General features: G+C 41.5%; 1 protein-coding gene across 1 annotated transcript; it reads right to left on the minus strand.

Annotated features, from left to right (window-relative positions):
• Positions 1-2,515: 2,515 nt before the first annotated feature.
• On the minus strand, positions 2,516-16,152 carry galr1b (galanin receptor 1b). The gene is made up of 3 exons (XM_034680535.1): positions 15,288-16,152; positions 11,439-11,504; positions 2,516-3,901 (listed from the first exon to the last, which is right to left on the minus strand). Exons 1-3 carry the CDS (start codon positions 15,990-15,992, stop codon positions 3,572-3,574), a joined length of 1,101 nt encoding a protein of 366 aa, XP_034536426.1. The 5' UTR covers positions 15,993-16,152; the 3' UTR covers positions 2,516-3,571.
• Between the last annotated feature and the right edge of the window lie 9,107 nt (positions 16,153-25,259).

Below are 25,259 nucleotides of genomic sequence, written 5' to 3' on the forward strand. Positions count from 1 at the left end.
GGACAACAACATGGTTTGACCCGGCCTGCTGTAAGACATAAGGTGAATAACAGCTCCCTGACTGGTGGGTGAAATTCATCATCATGCACAGTTCAATTATTTTGGATGGATGAAGCCTTTAGGGGTTTTGACTATCCAGTGAGGACACTTGGCCATTAGTTAGCCATCATGAGCTCACAGTTTGACATTGTTTGCTACCAGACATGTGCTAAATGCAGTTAGCTAATGTGTTCTCAGTGAGTCTACCAAGTGAGCTAACCATACCCCCCAAACTGAGGTCTTTATAAACAATATTTGGTGCTAATAGTTTACCTAATGAGCTTAAACATGCTGATGGAGTTCTGAGGAATCACCGCTGTGTATGGTAAGGAGCATGATGAGGTGGTGTGGGTATCTGATCAGGATCCTTGTTTTTAGTGGTAGGGATCTGAAACTGTCATCCTCTGGTCTGCACAATCACAATAAGTTTGTATTTATGTTTGTTATGCAAATACGCAGCGTATCCTGAATACATTGAGTGAATGCAAAGAAGCCAAATTGTATTGGGATATAATTTTAAAAGACTCAGGTTTGGATTAGTCTTATCTGGCCCTAAACACACTCCCACTGGTGCAATAGAGCCCACTTTTGACCCCAGCTGAACAGCACTGATGTGAACCTGCTTGAACTCTGAGTGCAGTTTTTTATGCTTGATTTGGCTCCATCTTGTGGTCAGAAAATAAATGTAAAAACTATCAATCAAATGGATGTTGTAGAGCAGTTGTTCTCAAAGTGGGGGTCCTGGGACCCCTGGGGGTCCATGTATTATAGCGTGGGGGTCTGTGAAATAATTAGAATACATTTCTAATAAATGATAAAATTGTGCTGTGTCATTAAAAACAGCATATACACCATTGTTAGGATACCATTTAGTGGCTCGGAGGGATATGTGAGTCTTGTTACTGTTAATTTTCTGAAAGCATTTAAGATCTTGAAAAGTCTAAATGCTGTCATGTTGAGTCCACAAGGAATGAAATGACCCTCTGTTTTAAAGTATACAAGTTGTATTTACTTGATTCAAATTGAAGTGTTATCTGTTTATCACTATGGTACAGGTCTGAAGGATTTACATTGATACGTTTTACAATACAAAGTAGTGTAAATGGTAGTAAGCATGTGCTTGTAATTGTAATTTAAAGGGGTCCTTGGAAAATGTTCTCATCTGTAAGGGGTCCCTGGCTCCAAAAAGTTTGAGAACCCCTGTTGTAGAGTTAACAGAACAGCTTTGGATGCCATTTATTTTTACATTTGCAAAGAGGCCATCACACGTTTTATGAGCACTCACATGTCAAGTGTGAAGTACACTACCATCAACACAGACTAAAACAGCAACCAGTGGTGTGTAAGTAAACCTGAACCTGGATCAGTATCATCTCTCATGCAGGCAAAGTTTTATTCTCTGAAATAAAAAAATACTAAGTGGATACTAAGTTGATCAGAGGTTAGGCTACGTGTTTTGATGGATGGGGAGTCAAACAGGAGACGTATCATGTACAAGACTTATTGTAGGTTTGCAGGTCCAACATTAAATTTATGAGTGAAGACTTCACAGAGGATACAAAAAAAAGATTTAAAATGTTTTTGAACTTGCAAAATGAATAATTGAAACTATAAAGTCTGTAATCGTGGAAATGAGTGTTCCAAGTGTTACTTAAAGCCCCTGTGATGATTGTTGACCGGTTATGAAACACACTGAAATGTACAGGGAAGCCTCTTATATGACCTACAAGAGCAAACAGAACCATCAGCAGTAAGACAGGTCATATTAATAATGTTATTGCACAGTGAGTAATACATTTTAAAACAAAGTAGGATGTGCTTTTTTTCATGACAGGACAAGATCTGCAAAGATGAGGTATCACTTTGTCCACTAGGGGCGCCAAAAACAGAAAGTTCCTCCCAGGAGCTTTAAGATTGTATTATTTCAGAAGTTATTTTAAAGGTATAAGAATTTAGTTGAGTCCATCCATCCATCCATCCATCCATTATCTTGACCCATTAGGGGCCACGGGGGGCTGGAGCCTATCCCAGCTGGCTTCGGGCGGAAGGCAGGGCACACCCTGGACAGGTCGCCAACCTATCACAGGGCTAACACAGAGAGACAGACAACCATTCATGCACACACTCACACCTACGGGCAATTTAGAGTGATCAATCAACCTGAGCATGTTTTTGGATTGTGGGAGGAAGCCGGAGAACCAGGAGAGAAGCCACGCATGCACGGGGAGAACATGCAAACTCCACACAGAAAGGCACCCGCCCGGCCGGGGATCTGAACCAGGAACCTTCTAGCTGTGAGGCAACAGCGCTACCCACTGCACCACCATGCAGCCCAATTTAGTTGAGTCCTTTTTGTTATTTACAAATCAAAATAATGAAACAAAACATAAGTTCATCATAAAACAGTAATAGGTTCAATAATCTGAAAAATATGATTTAATAAGGGAATAAATAAGACGGAGGACATCAATGTTTGAAGCTCATGAGCATTTGTACATTTTTAACAAGTTTTATTCCTTTGTTTTGTTACACTCCTTCATAGCTGCAATTACTGACTACAGTATACATGATTAAGTGGATCATGTTTGGTCTTTCATACACTTAATATAACATTTCTAAATGTTGACGTAAACACTCAAACTAATGTGACTTCCTTCTATAGACTTGAGTCCGGGAACCAGGAGGGCTGTGAAACAATATTTACAGGAAATAATAATAATAAGCTCATAAATAAATAAAAAGGCACAAGTCAGGACATTTTTCATCTTCTTTTCTCATGAAGAGAAATGTGGACTTGTAACACCTGTTACTTTGAAAACATGTTTCATGACTACTTATCACAGGACTGAAAACAGGGCTGATGTTTCTGAGCTGGTCACATTTTTTTCCTTCAGTTTTCTGACCCCACATACGTACAGAGGCCACATGCATGTATCACATGTTGTCTTGATGTCATGTGACCCACATCATGCCTGAAAACTCAGATCTTGGGACCCCCCAGCTAACACCTACAGACAAAACAACCTCTGGGAGTGACAGCCAACGTTGAGGGGATTCTGGTGCAGCCATCAGTTAGGGCCCAGACTTCCTTCTCTGTGCATTACTTTCGTTAACGGTCTGACTTGCAACTGCAGAAGGGAGAGTGGATACCGGGTTGAGAGACGCCATCTCAGTGAGGGATGTTAGCTGCAGTTGCATGCCGATATCTGTTATATACACATTTATTAAAGCTAGATTGTTGGTAGGTTACCACCGATGGGTTCCAGGATTGCAGTACAGACTGCATTACGTCCCTTTTGCTCTCTGCACTTACTTTAATCCTTCATATAGCCAAGGCCTGTTAAAACACTAGCAGGGGGTCTCTACTTACAATGCAAACAGAAACCAACACCATCTTTACCCAAGCTGATCCCTAGGCCAACAGATTTTTAAGCCAAAAGTCCATCCTCTGATCCTTCCTTACACATCCCTTCTTCTTGATTCAGCCAGTAAAATGACTCTCCTTATTCGTCTGATAAAGTTTCTCCATTCTTCATATGTTGGAGGTGGAGTGCGTGTTGGAATGCGTGGTTGAAAAGTTCTCTGTGCGAAAGCGAACCACTTTGCTGTTGGGAGGCTGCGAGTACAGGAAGCGGCAGGTGAACACCTGGCGGCAGGCCTTGCGGAAGTTCTCGGACAGAAAGGCGTAGAGGACGGGGTTCACGCAGGAGTTTCCATAAGACAGGCAGTGGGAAACAATACGAAAGGCGAAGGAGGCGTCGTTCAGGGGAAAGTTGCCGAACTCCACCCACATGGCGATGATGTGGTGGGGCATCCAGCAGATGGTGAAGGCGGTGACGACCAGGAGGACTGTCTGAGCCGTCTGGAAGGAAACAGAGGAAACATCAGCTTCAATCTAAGAATACATCCGAACACCAAACACTCCCGAACAATCGCCACAGACTTCCCTAGGACTTCCTAGATACTGAAAAAACACTCTTCATTTACTACACATGTACAGCCAAAACACTGCACAAGATCTCCCCAAATAATCTGCATATAGTCCCCAAAATATTGAAGGAATACCTTTCAAATACCCTTCAAAATATTGCTAAAATACTCCCATTATGCAGCACTGATATGGACCAAATAAAGCCAACCAATACTGCACAGATAATCCCCCCAGCTGCAGGTACTCCCTAAGTACATCATGCTACAGCTCAGATACGCCTCACTGATTGCATAACTATTTCCAGACGACTGTACATGTTCTTTCTAAATATGCACAAACATTCCCAAAATACTCCCCCAGAGCATAACCCTGTTGTTTCCCAAACACTGCACAGATAATCCCTAAATTTAGCCTGCAAGGTACAGATTGTTTCCTGAAATCAGGTAGAGGTATTCAACATACTGTCCAGTGTCCAGACGTGACCCAAATTCTTCCCAGGACTCCACAAACCCACGGCACAAATACCAACAAAATATCAGAGGGGTACTCCCCAAATACTGCTAGGATGTTTGAGATTATCTGCATAGCTACTCCCCAAGAATACAAATACAAATTCTTTCCACGTAATCTCCCAGGTCCTTCCTATTTTATTTCAAGTCCTTCAGATGACTGCAAAAATACAAACCAAGTACTCTCCAAACACCCTAAAAATACTTGAAGTCCATAAACGCAAATTGTTCACAAAACCTAAAACAAACGCTCCAAAAATAATCTCCACAGTCTCTGCACACTCTTTCTGTCCGTCCAATAAACTTTGACTCATCCCATCTCAGCGCCACAAGAGCCGTTTCTTCCCGTCTGCCTCATAAACAAGTTCCAGATGCTGTCCCTTAAACTATCTCCCAAAAATAGAGTCCTAACACTCCACAGACCCTCTGCAAAAAAACTGTGACAGTTAACTCAAAACTCCACCCCTGAGACGGATAGATTCAATACGCACAAGGTTTAACTGCAGGTGAATCTGCGGACTGATGGATGAAGTGAGAGCTGCATAAGCCAAACAGAGGGATGAGGACAGGAGGTGGACGAGTCTGTGCACTTCAGATCTGCAAACATAGAGCTGACAGAGATGTGTTCACTGACGACCCCTCAGATTTGTATAAATGATGTTTGAGCTCAGAAATAAAATGTTCCTGCAGGGTGAAGGGCTTGAGCAAGCATTCATGTGCATTTTAAAACGTGGAAACTTGTTTTTCCAATGTTTCTGACATCACATGAATGCAGCATCAGTCACAAGGTTACATAGACTCTATAAAGCATGGACGAGGCCTCTGTGAAGTCATCCATTGGATTTTGAAGCCTATCGTTGCTAGTTGCCATATTCAAAATGCTCACTCAACCTAACTTTTGGTCGACCTAGTGTAATGGTAATTTCGGTTCCTTTGTGTTCAACTACTTGAGGCGCCCCATCTCCTGCTTTCTCATCCAGATACCAGGTCCTTTTTGTGTTTTAAATTGTGGATTTCATGAGAAGGAAATATGGGGATAACAGTCTAAATGATTTAAATGTCTGGACAGCTGAGCTTGGATTCCCAATAGGGGGAACCCTCAGTTTTAAAAGAAACATATCAATATTAGAAGAAAAACTGAAGGGAAAGGAACAAGAAATGAGAAGGAAAAATAAAGTTTCTGTTAAAAAGTTTGAAATTATAGAAGTCTCTATTTCCATTCTTCACCAGTAGAAGGAAAACTTCCACAACACTAGCGAGAGGCAAAGAGGTGGATTTGAGGCAGGCCTTCAGCCTCCTTGCTAACAGCTACATTGCTTCCACCTGTAACTCCAGTCAGCCTTTCTCTTAATCATGCAAAACTTGTAACCTTAATATCCTCAAAAGTGTGTGATTAGAGAAATTAGCAATACAGAGCCACAACGATGTCCTACCAGTCTTTAAACATGTTTATTTTTGCTGTAAAGCTCTTCCACATTGGTTTCATATTTCAAAACCAGAGGTTGCCGCTTGGTCTTCACCACAGATTTTGAAAATGTAGGAAGTAGAGAGTTGGGAGAAGACTTGCAGCAAATCGAACTAGCTGCAACGGGGACCACAGCCTCTGTGCATGAAGCATGTGCTTAGACCGCTAGGCCAACTGCACCCCAAGCATTTACTGTAAGTGTAGCAAAAAAGCTCTGTATGACAAGTCCCTGTCAAGAGAGCCAATTTAGAAGCAGAATGGGAATAATAGTGGAAATGGAAATGGACTTGTACTTATATAGCGACTTTCTAGTCTGTTTGACCACTCAAAGCGCTTTTACACTACTTGTCACATTCACCCATTCATACCCATTCACTCACTGATGGTAGAGACTGCTATGTAGTGAGGGACTATCAGTATAAGCTAATCTCATTCATTCACATTCACACACCTCTGAACAACAGAGGGAGCAATTTGGGGTTCAGTGTCTTGCTCAAGGACACTTCGGCATGTGACAGCTGGAGCTGGGATCGAACCGCCAACCTTCTGATTGATAGACGACCCACTCTACCCACTGAGGCACAGCCGCCCCTAGTCCACCATGTTGTCAAATATTGGCACTGCTCCTCTAAAAAAAAGATGGTGAAGATATAGCTGGCAGTGATCACTAAGCCAAACTTTGAAACAGTAGTGCCCAAATAAACAGTGTTAACCTAATTTACATAGTTTATGATCAACATTCATCAAGCGGCAAACTCCGGTCTCAGAATATGAAGCCCATGAGGAAGTGTTATAGACTGCAGTTCATCAAGAATCCGCTTGAGGCTGGCTGCAGAAAGACCGGAAACCACATACACACCCATTCAAAGAAGACGATCTTTGCAGCAGAAATAAACATGTTTACAGCCTGGTTCAAAAAACAGTTTGGGTCTATGTAGCTAATTTCTCTATCGGCACACACTGTACAGTTCAGAATATATTAAGATTACCAGTTTTTGCCCAAATAAGGACATGACTGACTTGATTGACAGGTGGGAACACATAGCTGTTGGCTAGGAGACTCAAACCCCGCCTCTTTACCTCACACTAAGTTTGGTTGAGTTCAGCCTTTCCAATATGGCTCCCGCCGATGATTGGCTTCAAAACAGCGCCCAGGAACAGATGGGTGACATCATGGATACTACATCCATTATTTATACAGTCTATGGTTAGGATACTTTTTAAAAAACAATTCTGAAAACTAAGAAAGACCAGATGACAGATTTGTCGTTTGATAGTCTTAAGAGGTGGCTCTGTTTCTTCATAATTGTGTTGTTAGAGCCATCAGATCTAAATGTTAACACCAGGTTGCACCTGTTCTAGCTCCAACACTGTACGCTTAATGTTTGACAGTTTCACAACCATTCTCTGTGATGCCCAGAGTTCTGTTTCCGTCGACCTCAGCAGAAACAAGAAGAGAACTAAACATTAACATCATCGTGTTTCAGGTTTATATGTTGCAATTGAATATTAAATGTTCCAAACACATTAGAGGTAAATATCTGACGTCCCAGCTGCTAAATTCAGCTCAGTTATTAAAAGCTCATATCCTGAGTCTCACTTGCAGAGAGGTTCAGATACTGACGCATTCAAATGTTTATTATGCGTGGGCTGGATGTTACATCTTTTGGCTCACCTTCTACATTTTTTTATTTCACTGATTAAAATAATTAGCTGTCTTTCCACAACCATTAAACACGCTCAGCATGATTTACTGTCAGAGGAGGATTCTGTAAATACTGAGACAACACAGCAGTGGTATAAAATGAAATGTCTGATTGTTTCCACAGAGAGTTCAGTGTTTCTGCTGATCGAACTTGGTCGTTGTTTCTCAAAGTCAGACTCTGAGTGAATCTCCTCTATTCTTAGTCCCCCTGTCTAAATATTTACCCAGCAGCCTTTGTTCCTGCTCCACTGACCCGTGGAGAAGCAGATATCTGGTGTAAACTGTCTGCTGCTAACTGATCCGACCTGCCGTTACAGGACGTCTGCACACTGTCCGCCGTCAACAAGGGTGGCCTCCCTAACACCGGCTCTCTGTCTCTCTGTGGCTTATCTTACTGCTGCCTCAGGAATGATGGAGGTACCTGAAGCAGCACACTCATCTGTTAGAGTGTTTGCTGCTGGCCGAGTGGCAACATCTGGGGCTCAGCAAAGATGCCAACAGTGAAGTGTCATAAAACTGCAGTACCTTGAGTGGCCACTTAAGGCTGTCTCCAGAAGTGAGTTAATTCCCATTAATCACAATATTAGAACTTCCAACTTTTGGAAGCTGCACATTATGGATACTAACTTTCTAACTTTTCTGTATTAACCCTCCTGTTACCTTCAAATTAACTAACATCTTTTATCCTTTGGATCAATTTGACCCCATCATTTTAAACCTCCAGAAACTGATTGTTACCCAGGTTTATGTGTCAGGTACTTTATGTTTCTTTGTTGAGTATCTCAATAGCCCTTTAAAAAAAACATATTTTAAGCATGGACATGATTTAAAGCATTTAGAAGGACATCAAACTGCTTTAAGTTTGTCATGCTCTCGTCATGCTCTCATCAGCCTTGTCTTGGTTGTATGTCATCAAAACGCATGACACAGGACACATCATTGAATGTCTTTAGAGACATGGTGGCAGGAAATATTTTATCTGAATCTGAAGGTTGAGGGAGGCTGTTTAGGTTATAAAAATGTATGTTATAGTGACCTCAATATCATCCAAAACAACCAAAACAAACATGTTTAAAATGTTGATATTATGTTTTATACAGCTAAAACAGCCTGGGGTCAAATTGACCCCAAGGAACATCGATGCATACATTTTTTTCACAGGAAATTGGAACACATCAACATTTTAATTTCACGTTTTCCCAGTTGTCCCCATTAAATTAGGAAAACTCATGAAATATGAAGCCAAAAATATGATGTTAATCATTAAGGGGTCCAATTGACCCCAAGGGTAACAGGAGGGTTAAAAACTAGATGTGTTCACCTGACTGATGGAAGGCTGAGATTTAATGAGCAAAGATGTGGACAAGCAAGCAGCAGGTTTCATGATGATTAACTGCTCATTCATCAGTAGGGTTGCAAAGGGGGGGAAAGTTTTCCGGTAAATTTCCATGGGAAGTTAAGCAGGGGAATTTTGGAAATATTCCAAATTGTAAACTTTCCATGGGAATTTATGGGAATTGAGGGTAATTTAATTTTCATTTTTTTAAGTTATGTTTTGGCCTTATTGCCTTTATTTGATAGGACAGCTGAAGAGAGACATGAAATGTGGGGAGTAGAGAGCTGGGGAGGACATGCAGGAAACGGTCGACCAGCCGGGAATCGAGCCGGCGACCTCTGCGATGAGGACTGTAGCCTCTGTATGTGGGGCGCTTAGACCGCTAGGCCACCAGCGCCCCAATTGAGGGTAATTTAATGGAAAGGTATCATCCAAGCATAAATATTTGTTTTGTTATAGGCAGACATCCATCCAAAATAATACAATTAAATGTGATAATTGTAAGTTAAACATCAGTACCATACATCAAATTTGTTTAATATATTACCACATAATATCATCAAAACTTACTTCACTTTGTGAAGTCCACAGCCTCTAGTCTTGTGCTCTGGGCTCAAGAGTGTGGTCCAGGATTCTAGAAATCATGTGTGCATGTGATGGAGGAATGCACAGTGCATGTAGGGGGCGTGGTCTCAATAGCCATGCAGTGAGCAGTGTGCTATGTGCATGTGATTGAGGAATAGCATAGATATTCAACTGTACTTGCATTAAATCTGGTTGTTTTAGTCAGGATTATGCTAAAATATATGTTCCCAAACTATATTTAAGTTCCCTATTAAGAGCCAACCTTCAATTTAGTAAATTCCTGTTAATTCCCATGGAAAGTTTCCAACTTTAAAAATTCCCTGAATTTTGCAACCCTATTCGTCAGATGACTTTGAGCTTTGACTTATTGATTGCTAACTAAACTTGCTCTATTTGTACCATCCTGTCAACCAAATACAGTCACTTGTGGATCCTGAAAACAAGGTCAAAGCTTTTTAATATTTTGATTACTGTGAGTTTTCTGGATTATATTTAATTGCATATAAAGTGCAATTTTGTGCCATAACTGCAAAACTGGATCTCAAGATACTAGAGTGCATTTCAAAAATTGAAATAGAAAAAAAGTTTCATTAAAGAAGATTTAAAAGAATGTTTTTTGTGTAAAATAAATATTAAACAATGATGATATCCTAAAGACGAGTGACAAGTGGCTTCAGTTTAAGAGTGGAGACAGTAATGGCTTTTATATCATTTGGTAGAGCCCCATAATGTCAGCTGGTAAAGGCAGTTGTGTATCTCAGCTGCTAGATTCGATCAACAGAAGAAGACGGTAAAGAAAGCAGACTCACTAACACACACACACAGAGTGAGTGATGCTGCTCATCATCAGGGCTCAGTCAGCGCTGTGAGCTTTTTTGCAGGAAAGGGTGTGGATGTTTCCTGAGACCAGCAGCTGTTTGATCGATAACTCAATCATTCTAATTATTTCAACAACCAACAGGATGATAAAAACCCACTGACAGTCAAAGAGACTCCATGCTTTCATCATCATTCTCATCATTATCTACCTCTAACCACAGGCCAGGGCCGAAGCCTGCAGGCTGGGTCTCAAATGAAATTAATCTGGAGCTGTCCCAGGATAATTAGAGCCTATAATCTGGACATCTTTGGGAAGCACTGTCATGTCATGCAATTCAAAAGTAGGTCCTAGACCTGTAAGCTGCAGTGAGGTGGGGTTTCAGACAAGACAGGCGAACACTGTCCAAAACCTGCAGCATGGAAGAGAAATATCAACCACACCTGTTGCACTGAAAATTCAGCAAACATCCACCAAGGATATTAGGTCTAGCTTTCCAAACCTCCTTGAAGGCCAACCTTTAGTCTACCCAAACCTCACACCCCACAAGTTTGGCTACTGTAATGTAATGTAATGACCAAAGCCTCAGCCTCCCTGACGCCCAGTAGGCATCTGCTGTTTCAGGAGACCAATGATTAACCTACTCTTCAGCATGACGACCTCCTTTACCCTTGTGAAAGATCAGCTGGATCCGAGGTTGCTGCCTAAACTGGCCCTCACAATGGAGGTTTAATTTAGCCCACTTGATTTCAAACGTCCCCAACCTCCCTCAGGATGCAGAGGAAGCTCTTCTGGAGGTGGAAGCCGGAGACCAGAGTCATAACTCCAAAGCTAGAGATTGGATATTTAGAAACCTCATCTAGCTCCAATCTAAGCTTATTCAGTGACCTGACCTCCCCTCAACAACTTCAACGTTCTGAGTCTAGCAATTTTATCTAGCTCAGCCTCACCTGCTTTAAACAAGCTCACCTCACTTTGCGACCTTAACTCTCTAATCTCACCCGGCTCCAGAGACCTGGAGTAGCAGAATGCTAAAGGAGGTGTGGTTTACCTTTCTTTTGGAGCGTTCAGATTTCTTGGAAATGTTCTTCAACTTTTTATGAAGATGAAACAAAACCTGAAAAACAGCAAAAAACAAAAATTTCAATGAATGTGAATAACTGAAAGTTAATGTAAATAAGTTATCTGACAATCACACACAACAGGCAGACTTTGACAATAAGCTAGGGATAAAGTTTAGGGAGCAGGTGATCCGACAGGAAGAGACCAGACCTCCCCCTTTCAGGATTCTTATTTGATAATCATCTTCAACGGTATTCCTGTCAGCCCACTTGTGGGTCAAACTAACATTAAACAAGCCTACTTTACAGTCAACAAGAAGAGGCAGAATATTGAACTTTATAAATGTGCTGGACTCCTTTCTGCTGCTGTGACATGTGTGATCAGGTTGTCCCTAGTGTAGCCTTTACTATTCAGAATTAATAACCATTGATACAGGGTTTTGACCAATCAGCATCCAGTGTTTAAAACAGCTGGGGGATTTGTAAGAAAGAGATAAGTGATAACCGACAGAAACGCACATTTAGACTCATTATTCATCATGTTTTAGTACTGTCCTAACTCAGAGTGTTGTTGAATTGTTATACCCCATGTAGTGGACTAATTGTTTCCCACAATAAATTGTGAAAAGTAGTGCACAACCTATGGTCACTACCCAAGCAATATATCCCATCATGCATTGTGTAGTGTGTAGGAAAATGGCAGACACACAAGTGAAGCATCTAAACTGTTGGACATTTCACAAATTACACCAAGCATAGAAGAACCAAACTGACCAGAAAACAACAATACAAAAATATAATAACTTTAAATGAATCATTATAAAATAAGTTAGAATTAAATAAATACAATTAAGTGTGGGGCTTTAATAAATCTAACTCTCAAGTACACTCTGAATAAGAAAGAGAAGAAACAGAAACCATAGTATGTCTGTCCGAGACAAATGTGTTCAATAATTTAAGGATTTCAGTGTTGAATTAAAAACACATTTATTTATTATATATGCTCAGTTAAATGCTTGTTATTGCTAAACATCAAGCCGTTATTTATGATTTACCTCCAGTTCAACAAGGCAAGGCAAGGCAGCTTTATTTGTAGAGTGCATTTCATACACGAGGGCAACTCAATGTGCTTTACATTAAAACATTTAAAGCATTGGAGACATTCAGACAGGCATAAAAGAACACACTTAAAATGACAAATATGATAGAACAGAAAAGAAAAGGAAAATTAGGAATATATTAAAAATGACATTAAAATTTTAATTTAAAGTGAGTTAAAATAATCTAAGATAGGAAGGCAGTGGCAAATAAGAAAGTCTTAGTCTTTGATTTAAAAGAGGTGAGAGTTGGAGCAGACCTGCAGCTTTCAGGGAGTGTGTTCCAGATATGTGGAGCATAATGACTAAACGCTGCTTCACCATGATTCCTTCTGACTCTAGGGCAGGGGTGTCAAACTCATTTCAGTTAAGGGGCCACACACAGCCCAAGTTGATCTGAAGTGGGCCAGTAAAATCATAACATAATAACCTATAAATAACGACAACTTCACATTTTTCCCTTTGTTTTAGTGCAAAATAGTACAAGTATGTGCTGAAAATGTAATCAACTATCTTTCTACAAAAACAGTTCTCCATGATGAGTCTCATAGTGGGGCAGAACATTTTACTCTTTAAGCACTGAAACCTGCTGCAAACACACCAAACAAGTTATCAATTCACCTGACACAGAGTGTCATTTTTACTGCAAAAGAACAGAGAGATTATAATAATGAAGAAGGTAAAGTTGGCTATCCTGGACCCTTCAGCTCCGAAAGGAACTGTTTGCTTGCTGGACAGTGTTGTATGCAGGGTTGTTGTGCTAGTGTTAGTAGTTAGTGGATCATCTTAATAGTGCTCTAAAAAGACTTAATGAATCTCAACCGGATTATGCAAACAGCAAGTAATCTATTTTCTCACTTTGAGAAAAAAGTCCTGGGAAAAAGTGCTGTTCAGGTGCGCTCCATCAGCACTATGATTGTATGCGACCCTCAGAGGACAAATTTAAAATAGTAGTTACTTTTATTGAAAATTTGCAGTTAATGTCTAATCTGTAATTTTTTCACTTTGCAAAGTCGTTCCGTGGGCCGGATTGCAACCTCTGGCGGGCCGGTTTTGGCTCGCGGGCCGCATGTTTGACACCCCTGCTCTAGGGACTGAAAGCAGACCAGTACCTGATGACCTCAGAGGTCGAGGTGGTTCATACAGTAGCAGCAGATCAGCAATGTATTTTGGGCCTAAACCATTCAGTGCTTTATAAACCATCAGCAGGATTTTAAAGTCTATTCTCTGACAGACAGGAAGCCAGTGTAGAGATCTAAGAACTGGAGTGATGTGGTCTACTTTTTTGGTCCTTGTTAGGACTCGAGCAGCAGCATTCTGTATGAGCTGCAGCCGTCTGATGGACTTTTTAGGGAGTCCTGTAAAGACCCTGTTACAGTAGTCTAGTCTGCTAAAGATAAATGCATGGACCAGTTTTTCTGCATCCTGCTGAGACATGAGTCCTTTAATCCTTGATATATTCTTAAGGTGATAATAGGCTGACTTTGTAATTGTCTTAATGTGGCTGCTGAAATTAAGGTCTGAGTCTGAGACTACACCAAGGTTTCTGGCTTGGTTTGAACATTTCATCATTGCAGATTGGAGCTGAGCAGTAACCTTTAACCTTTCTTCCTTGGCTCCAAAAACAATCATTTCAGACAAGCATGTTTGAAGGTGTGAAAGCAGTGATGTCATTATTCAGCGTCTGGCAAGTGTCCTAAATGTTTTTATTATGCTCACTGTGTGATCCTCTGCATATAGGAGGAGTGAGTAAGGGATGAGTTTGTGATTTAGGACACAGCTATGCTGAGGAACTGACAACAGCTAACAGTAACAGACCATTAACACACAGTGACTCCAAATATTTGTCAGACAGAGACAAGAAGTGATGGTAACAGATGAAAACTGATGCTACCTCACTGTAACTAACCTGAGAGTTAAAGGATACTGCTGAAAACTGAAGGTACTCAATGAAAAGAGTAACAGAGAACTAGTAATGAGGATGGCACGGGTCAGCCATGACCTAACGATGTCGCATAGCTGTTGTTTTTATGTTGTTACTGTTGTTACTGTTTTGAATGTTTTGATGTCGGTGTGACTTGTTGTACTGTTTTGTTTATGTCACCGCTGACTGAAAGACAAATTGCCCCCTGGGGATAATAAAGAAACCTTGAACTTGAACTTGAACTAATGCAATGATTACAGAAAATAATGAACAATTACTGTCAATAATTTATGATAACTGATAACAGACACTGACCGACAGTAACCACAGGTAGCAGCTGATAGTAACAGGTGATAACTGACAGTAGCCTGATACTTCCACGTATGACTGAGCCACCAAACCCTCTTCAGACCGACTCTACTACTGAGCCGACTTGTGGTGATAACTGTCCATAAATGAGTTCATCTGTTTCTGTGTAACTCTGCAGGATAATTATAACAATTATGTGTTTTTAATTTGTTTTGGCTTTTCAATAATCAAAGATTTAGCCTTCATTGAATCAAAATTAATCATATATAGCACCTAAAAATGACTAGAACCAGTTTCAGGTGTGACCCAGTTTAGTTTGACTTTTATTTTGAAACATCCTTCCGGTTTCCTCAGTGTCTGTCTCCTCGCTCTTGACTTTTACGCACAGACTTTATGACCACCAGGACTTTGTGTGCGCACTTTGGTCCTTGTGCTGTTATTAATCTGTGCTTTACAGCTGCAGGGAGTCAAACATTATCCTGTTAATGTCTCTGTGTTTTTAAACTGACCTTTGTGTAGCAGCAGCTAATGAGCAGCAGAGGCAGCAGATACCCAATCACCAGGATGGTCACCTTGTAGGTGGGTTTAGAGGCTCCAGACCACCTCTCCCAGCAGAAGGTACTGTTCGGGGCTGTGGGGTGGTTGGTGAGGATCTGGTGCTGCGCCACAGGAATCGAGCACACCAGAGACAGTATCCAAATTACGCACACACCAACCAGTGCGTTCCTGCGGGTCCGGACGCACGAGGACTTGTTGGAGAGCACCACTGCGATGTAGCGGTCCACGGACATGGCTACCAGTGTGAAGATGCTCACCAGCATGCTGACAGTGAAGAAGTAGTGTCCAAACTTACAGATGAAGGCACCGAACACCCACTCGGGCAGGGAGTAGATGGTAGCCTGGAAGGGGACGCAGAAGAGGAGGAAGCTGAGGTCCGCCACGCTCAGGTTCAGGATGAAGATGTTGGTCGGGCTGCTTGAGTGCTTCACCCCTCCTCCTCCCCCTCCACCGCTGTATCTCACCTTCCCGATCACCAGCATCACCAGAGAGTTCCCCACAACCCCCACCACGAAGATCAGCCCAAAAACCACAGGCACGATCAGCGCCTCTGGCCCGGCTCCTTCGCCCTCCACCGCCGCGCTACCTGCCACATTGGACCGGTTGGACTCCAGGGGGTCAGCCCAGAAGGAGGAGTCGTTCCCCGGTAGCAGCATGATGAAGCTCCGCGGCTGGAGCTGGAGGGGTTAGAGCAGAGGGTGGAGGAGCAGGGGGAGGCCAAGACAGAATGAGTCCATGATCTGGGTCAAACACGTCCAACCTCAGAGTCCGGACTTTACAGACTGCTGGAGACACAGAGGAGTTAACAGAGACAGAGTGTACTGTTTCCTGTCAGGGGTTTTTCAAAGTAAAATTCATGTAATGAGTGCCTGTGGGTTTTTGCTGACAGCATGAAAAGGAAACAGGACTGTGAAAACTCACACCAAGATTTAATGGCATCAGCTTTCTGACCCTTTTTTTTTGGTGATGTTCCAAACTGATCTTTGGGGTACAGAGGTAATCAGACCTGGCTTCTTTGCACAAATCTGGGACCATAACCCTTCTCTGATTGTACGCCAAACATTTGAAGATCTATGAATGCACAGAGCATTTTTCATTTACTGAAACATAACTTTATTTATGCATTGAACACAAGCTAGAAAACAAGTTCAACATGCTGAATATGAACTTTCAAAGGCATATTCTTCATTCTTCATCCCTGTGCAAAGTAAGCCACTCGTCTGCTTATGATTCATAGTGATATTTAAGTGATAAGTTGTAATTCTGCCAGAGGGAGATCTCCTGTTAGATCTGGAGCCCCTGCATCGGCCCATTGCACTAACTGGGGTTTAAAGCTTAGCTCCCTGCAGCCTTCATTTGTCCCAACATGCACACCAATGCCAGACTTCACACACATCATATCAATTGCATCCTTTCACTATATTCAACTTAATTTTTTAACAAATTACTTATTTACTCCTCCAACTCGTCTTCTGTGCATCATAGACGGATTCTGACAAACTGTGGGCTCAGCCATAATCAGGCTGTTGGAGGTTAGTTCCTCTTGGGTCGACAGCTACTGCTTGTTTACCTGCTTCTCCCTCATGTACTAATCTGTAAATGTTATCTTCAAGGTGTTTGAGGAGCTGATTACAAAGTCCTGCAAGATCTGGAGCACCTAGGCTCAATGCACCACCCTGGAAATACAAACCAGCCTCCTGCAAGCTCAATCTCTTTCTCTCCCACATGCACATTACCGATGCTACAGACTTCAAGCACCTCCTTAAAAACATGAATCTGATTTGTAAGAGAGGCAGGGGTGACATGTGGGACTTTTTTTAGAGCAGCTAAACAAACATGACAAACATGAAAGCAGAAAAAGTCATAACTGGAGCTCTATGAGGCTACAGGCTCCACAGTCTTAAATTGCTTGTCGATTGTATTTGTTTATCTAAAATTAGGATGAACCTTTCCAGGATGTTAACCTAAGGTGGAGAAATAATCTGAGTTTCCAGTCAGAAATGTTTCAGAGAACAGAAGGTGATTAGACGACATGTTTACAGACCACAGAGTTCATTTCCTCTCTAATAATCTATGATACTAGAGAGAGATTAATGTGACGCCCATGTGTGTGTGTGTTGTAACAGCTAATGGTCATGTTGTTGGTTGAAGGTATTGTAAACCCTTTGTATGATCAGCCACTTCCAGAAACTGATATGGAGCCTTCAAACATCACGTCTGGTAAATGATGTGATTGGATAGAAAAAAGTTGTTTCATGCCAGCTGTTGAAGGAGGTCTGTTTTTTAAAGAGAAAATATAATAGTGTTATCTAAATGATCTATTTTATCTATTATTAAAACTCTATAACTCAATCCATGACAGAAACGTATGACTCCTGCACCAAACTAACATTCAGTGATCATATTTTTTCTTAAACCTTGACAGGATTTCACATTTTCTTACATTATTAAAACTATCTTTGTATGTAAAGCATGGTATTAATTCTTCAGACATACATTTATGTGTTCAAACATGGTTTTAAATCTTTAAATTATTTCAAACACTCAAACAGGATTTTAGTCAGTCAGGGTTTCACATGTCCTTTAAGATGTGATTAAAAATCTGATACTTCATTTTCACAAATGATTTGAAACCTTCACAAGTTCTTGTTAGCACTCTCCCTCTAATTTGAACAAATACACTTTCTACACTGGAAGATTTCCATCCATCCATCTTCTTCCCCTTATCCGGGTCCGGGTCGCGGGGGCAGCAGTCTCAGCAGGGAAGCCCAGACACTCCTCTCCCCGGCCACTTCCACCAGCTCTTCTGGGAGGATACCGAGGCGCTCCCAGGCCAGCTGAGAGACATAGTCTCGCCAGCGCGTCCTGGGCCTTCCCCCGTGGCCTCCTCCCAGTCGGACATGCCCGAAACACCTCCCCAGGGAGACGCCCGGGAGGCATCCTAACCAGATGCCCGAACCACCTCATCTGGCTCCTCTCGATCCGGAGGAGCAGCAGCTCTACTTTGAGCCTCTCCCGGATGTCTGAGCTCCTGACCCTCTCTCTAAGGCTGAGCCCAGACACCCTGCGGAGAAAGCTCATTTCGGCCGCTTGTATTCGCAATCTCGTTCTTTCGGTCACTACCCACAGCTCGTGACCATAGGTGAGGGTCGGAACGTAGATTGACCGGTAAATTGAGAGCTTTGCCTTCTGGCTCAGCTCTCTCTTCACCACGACAGACCGGTACAGCGCCCGCATCACTGCAGACGCCGCCCCGATCCGTCTGTCAATCTCCTGCTCCCTTTTCCCCTCACTCGTGAACAAGACCCCGAGATACTTGAACTCCTCCGCCTGGGGCAAAGACTCCCCTCCGACCCGGAGAGGGCAGGCCACCCTTTTCCGACTGAGCACCATGGCCTCAGACACTGGAAGATTTATTTATTTATAAATTGATTTTTTTTAGTCTAACTCCCTCTCACTGCAGGGTTATTTAAATTCAGCAGCAATCAGAAGGAGCTGGAGGTTCCAGTAAGGATACCGCTTGACTGCTATTGGTCCATTTGCTCTGAAATTAGCGGTGTATTGGCTTCACCTTCCTTTAGCTGGGAAAGAAACACCTTGGCGTTGTTCTTAACCTATCCAGCCAGCTTGACATAATTGGCGAGCTGGTAGTATGAAGCATCACCGTCAGCAAAATGTCAGGTGAGGGCAGATGTTATCATTCTTCAGTCATTCCAAGCACGTATTGAACCTTCTTACTGCACCATTGGATCAGATTACAGGATGTGCCACACTGGTTTGGCAAAATTAGTATGACCAGAAAAAACTGAAATGATTGTTTTTGGAGGAAGAAAGGTTAAAGGTTACTGCTCAGCTCCAATCTGCAACGATGAAATGTTCAAACCAAGCCAGAAACCTTGGTGTAATCACAGACTCAGACCTTAATTTCAGCAGCCACATTAAGACAATTACAAAGTCTGCCTACTATCACCTTAAGAATATATCAAGGATTAAAAGGACTCATGTCTCAGCAGGATGCAGAAAAACTGGTCCATGCATTTATCTTTAGCAGACTAGACTACTGTAACGGGGTCTTTACAGGACTCCCTAAAAAGTCCATCAGACGGCTGCAGCTCATACAGAATGCTGCTGCTCGAGTCCTAACAAGGACCAACAAAGCAGACCACATCCCTCCAGTTCTTAGATCCCTACACTGGCTTCCTGTCTGTCAGAGAATAGACTTTAAAATCCTGCTGATGGTTTATAAAGCACTGAATGGTTTAGGCCCAAAATACATTGCTGATCTGCTACTACTTTATGAACCACCTCGACCTCTGAGGTCATCAGGTACTGGTCTGCTTTCAGTCCCAAGAGTCAGAACTAAACATGGGGAAGCAGCGTTCAGTCATTATGCACCACATATCTGGAACACACTCCCTGAAAGCTGCAGGTCTGCTCCAACTCTCACCTCTTTTAAATCAAAGACTAAGACTTTCTTATTTGCCACTGCCTTCCTATCTTAGATTATTTTAACTCACTTTAAATTGAAATTTTAATGTAATTTTCCTTTTCTTTTCTGTTTTATCATATTTGTCATTTTAATTATGTTCTTTTATGCCTGTCTGAATGTCTCCAATGCTTTTAATGTTTTAATGTAAAGCACATTGAGTTGCCCTCGTGTATGAAATGCGCTATACAAATAAAGCTGCCTTGCCATTGTCATATCACACACCGGACTAACATACTGCAGCCTCTTGTGGGCCTTGGAACATTTAAAAAAAGGATGTTTTAAGCTGCAAATACTCTTTTTTGTGTTGTTAGGTGTTGTGTTTGCACTGATGCTTTTGCACAAATGAAGTTCTTCAATAACAAAGACAGATTTTTGAATTGCTCTGAATTTAAGAAAACTGTAATCTCAGATTGTGGTTGAGACAAGTTGAAGCTTTGTGGATGACATATGATTCTGGTCTGATTGTATAGATTTACATCAAGTGGCTGTTTTTGCATATTTCCATGACTGATGGTGTTTAATGGTGTGTAGAAAGCAGTGGATCATACGGTTTCTCTGCAGGGGTCCGTGAGCTCTATTGTTCTCTCTCCATGTGTCAGAGTCTCTCTCAGCCTCTTAATCTTCCTCTCGTGTTGTTCTGATGTGATGAGGTCCTTCACAGTCAAAGCAACAGCTCACAAGAATGCATAAAAGCAGATACAGAGAGTTAAAATCTGCAGATACACATTACTGTAAGTCCAGGGCTTCAAGGACGACAAGGACCAAAATGCAGACGTTGGAGATGTATTGGTTAGATCAGCTCATGACAAAGAGAGACAGACAGACAGACAGGCAGGCAGGCAGGCAGGCAGGCAGGCAGACAGACAGACAGAGAGGCAGGCAGGCAGGCAGACAGACAGACAGACAGGCAGGCAGGCAGGCAGGCAGGCAGGCAGGCAGACAGACAGGCAGGCAGGCAGGCAGGCAGACAGACAGACAGACAGGCAGGCAGGCAGGCAGACAGACAGACAGACAGACAGACAGGCAGGCAGGCAGGCAGGCAGACAGACAGACAGGCAGGCAGGCAGACAGGCAGGCAGGCAGGCAGGCAGACAGACAGGCAGGCAGGCAGACAGACAGACAGACAGAGACAGACAGACAGACAGACAGGCAGGCAGGCAGGCAGGCAGGCAGACAGACAGACAGACAGACAGACAGACAGACAGACAGACAGACAGGCAGGCAGACAGACAGACAGACAGACAGACAGGCAGACAGGCAGGCAGACAGGCAGACAGGCAGTGATCCAAATGCAGACTTTTAGTCCAACACCTCAAAGAAATGACAGAATCAAACATATGATGTGACATTAAAGCTAAGGCTGGCCTTTGGAGTCAGATCTGCCAAAAGTAGAAGAAGCTCTGTTGATCTAGAGAATTGTGACTCATGTCAGCATCAGCAACTGGAGACAGACTGGTTACCATGTTGACGACCTGCTGGGTCCACACTGAGTACTCTACCTCCCCCTACTCCCCCGCTTTAAAGAGGAGAGAGAGGAGAGGAGGCAATGACACAACCTTGATCATGGATTGTGGAAAAAAAAGGGTGACAAATGCGAGTTGGCAAAACAAAATGAGTCATTCATCCACCCAGAGAATACAATCTAAGCTGTGGGTGTTACGTGACCAGTTTCAAAGATTTCAGTGATCATCTTGAGCAATTAAAACATGTTCATTTGTAAGTTACAGACTTCTCAAAGTTTGCTCAGGAACATGATTTAATTAGAGATCATGTGTCTTGTTAAACGTTTAAGGTGTTGTCTCTGTCATCGTGTTAAAAACTCATTGAGTCATTTAATCTGATTTTGTTTAAATGAGGCAAAGAAACGTGTCAGTGAAGTGACCTTCTCATCACTTGTTTCTCCCACAAATGAACTTTTAATGATATTTTTCCTCCTTCTAGTCTTGTGAATTGATTTCAGCACTTCCTGAAATGACAGAAATTGAATAACCAAATAAGCGACGAGGATGTTTAACGAGCAGCTAGAAACAAACTCAGAAGCATGAGTCACAAAACATTTCCTGATCAGTGCAGAAAAGAAAAAAGAGAGACTTTCAATAAATCTGAAAGAGTCCTGATCATTGTGGTTTTCTCTCTGCCTGCCCAGCAACCTTAGAATCATTTTCAATATACATTTTATACATTTATTTGTACAATTTCCATCTTAAAAATGTTACTGCAAAATCATTCATGCATCTCAGGACTTTAAAAGTGCACAAGATTCAAACTTTCAATTAAAATGCAATTTCTTCCCCTCCATACTTGATGAGAGTGCAGATTCTTTATGCAACAAGCTACTAATTTAATTACAATGGTTGAAATTCAGCAATTACTTCTGAATTGTTTGAATTGAAGCATGCCCCAATGCATGCTTCAATTCTTGCTTTGATGCTTGCTTAATACATATGATAAATAAGAGGATTTACTCTGTCAGAGGGGTGTGCCAGCTCCATATGTTGGTTGGTATTCTCAGAGCAGAATAAATTGTGATAACTGACTACACTTAAAAACTGTAATTTAAGAAATAACACTAGATATCTAATTTTATGTCTCTTTGGATACCTCATCTTTAGGTAATTGATGGCAGTGATACTGTAAAGTCACATGAACCGATGCTGCCATCTAGTGGACATAACCTGACATGGTCGTGCAGTTTTGTCCAACTATAATCCCAATATTGTTTACTTAACACATCAGGAACAAGGTCATAAAACAGAGTGTTTGACAATCAAGAGGCCCCTGAGTGTGGTTACATCATGTGTCACTACCTAATACCCATGTATCAGTATTGTACTCTACATACCTAAATCATTTTTTGGCACAGCACATGATCATAAAATCACCACTGAGAGCCTAAACTAAAAGAGGCATCTACCTCAGCTTGACCTGCTGTTGTTCAGGTGAGTGCAGCTAAATCATATAAAGAGAGACACCACATGGGAGTAAACACAGCGAGAGATGAGTATGAGAGGTCATATGAGAACAGCAGAGGCAGTGGAGGTCAGCCCCCTCAGAGGGGGAATCCCTACGTCAAGATCCTAATCCTGTTAGGTCTGTTGGCCCCTGCTGGTGAGCTATAATTAAGGAACCATACCAACAAACATGGACTTAAATAAGCTGTAGTAAAATTATATAACGTGGTAAAAGTACAACTAGCTCTCTGCAAAGTTAAATAAAATAATGAATGCAATGTTAAGTAGAATAACAACATTAAACTAATATTTTATTTCCTGTGTACTTGTTTATTTTATTTTCTAAAGACGTGAATAGAAGAGGCCTCGATGCATGTCGTTAAATCCTCTTAGGGTCACTGAGTAAACCTCTCTTAGCTCTAAACTTAGCCACGATTGAGATGCTAATTATAGAACCTACTAGGTTAGTCATGTGTATGTTCAAAAACATGGGACGTTTTTCTTTCTGACTGGCTCTAATGTGCACTAAATTGACTTAGAATATATAATAATAGTGATAAAAAAAATGGTAACACTTTATATTAACTACACACTTTTAAGCATTAGTTAAGCATTAATTAATACTTAACTCATCATCTGTAAAGCATTGTTCATACATTAATACTCATTTATATATCATGTACAAACACAGTTATAAATGTTTTATTATTCATGAATATGACTCTCTATAATGTGTTAACTAACTCTTTGTTCATACTTTATAAATGATGGATTCACCAAATACAAATGAGCTATTATGGTCATTATAAAGCAGTTATAAACACATTTACAGGTTATGATTCTAACATTTAGTAAGGGTTAGTGAACACCTTATTACATAGCAAATTATGATTAATTAAGGTAGTCACAAAGGACTTAGAAGCTGCTTGTTCATGGTTTTGTGAGCTGATCTAAAGTGAGGACTTTTTATGCTTTACAAAGCATTCATTAATGAGATTTAAGACCAGCAGCACCTGGAACACACTCCCTGAAAGCTGCAGGTCTGCTCCAACTCTCACCTCTTTTAAATCAAAGACTAAGACTTTCTTATTTGCCACTGCCTTCCTATCTTAGATTATTTTAACCCACTTTAAATTAAAATTTTAATGTAATTTTTAATATATTTCTAATTTTCCTTTTCTTTTCTGTTCTATCATATTTGTCATTTTAATTGTGCTCTTTTATGCTTGTCTGAATGTCTCCAATGCTTTTAATGCTTTAATGTAAAGCACATTGAGTTGCCCTCGTGTATGAAATGCACTCTACAAATAAAGCTGCCTTGCCTTGCCTTGCCTTGCCTTGCCTTGCCTTGCCTTGCCTTGCCTTGCCTTGCCTTGCCTTGCCTTGCCTTGCCTTGCCTTGCCTTGCCTTGCCTTGCCTTGCCTTGCCTTGCCTTGCCTTGCCTTGCCTTGCCTTGCCTTGCCTTGCCTTGCCTTGCCTTGCCTTGCCTTGCCTTGCCTTGCAACTAGTGATAAACCTCAGAGCACAGTACAATCAATGAATAAAAGCATCAGTAGCAGGTTGAGCCACAGCAGCACTGGAAACAGCCACATGTGCATGTATGTGGTTAATGTTCTGCAGACCAGCTGAATGAAGTATGCAGCAACATTTAAACACTTTGAGAGGCAGCGGGGAACACAGGATGAAACGTTTGGGAACCCCTGCTATAGAGTTCAGAATAGGGCTGACAATTATGTTAGATGCAATATTAAACTGCATTATTCTACATACATGTGTCTATTAACAGATTTTATATTAAGCATGAGCCAGTAATTTTTTTGTTTTGAGCTGCCCTTTCGGACGTGAAAAAGGGAAATTTCAGCAGAATGAAGAAGGCGAATGATGAAATGAACACTGACAAGGCTGCCTGCAGAGTCTGCAGACATTAGTTGTTTATTTCTTTGTTGGGCCTTGTGAGTGCAAACATCAGCTGATGCTGAATATTTCAAAATGCCATTAATTGGCCCGTTTAATCAGTCTTTCTCTGCTTCATAGACACAATAACTGAGAGAATCATAAACAGCATTTTTGAAATTCATTGAGTGTCATTGAGATCAGGATCTATTAATAAGCTGTAAATGTGTATCCTAATTATTCATAATCTATTTTACGACATGGATATGTTGTTGTGAAGGAGCTGTTCTGAGGTATCTTCAAATGTACTTTCATCCTGCTGCGTTAGTCCACTTCTGCTGATCTCTGAGAGTCAGTCTCAATAAGTGTATCAGTCTCAGTGTGGACAGATTTACGGATCAAGTCTCACAGAGAAGATGTTTGTCCTTCATTAGACCAGAAAGCTGGAGCAGCCATGTATCTAATTATGGATGGTTTAATTAATACATGTAACAGACATCACTCTAATGGACCTGGTGTTGTGTAAAACTCTTAGTGAGCTCGGACTAACTCAGAGGGATTTCAGTGTGGATCATACTCTTAATGCAGCG

The sequence above is a fragment of the Notolabrus celidotus genome, chromosome 3 (genome assembly GCF_009762535.1).
Source record: "Notolabrus celidotus isolate fNotCel1 chromosome 3, fNotCel1.pri, whole genome shotgun sequence".
Taxonomy (NCBI): domain Eukaryota; kingdom Metazoa; phylum Chordata; class Actinopteri; order Labriformes; family Labridae; genus Notolabrus; species Notolabrus celidotus.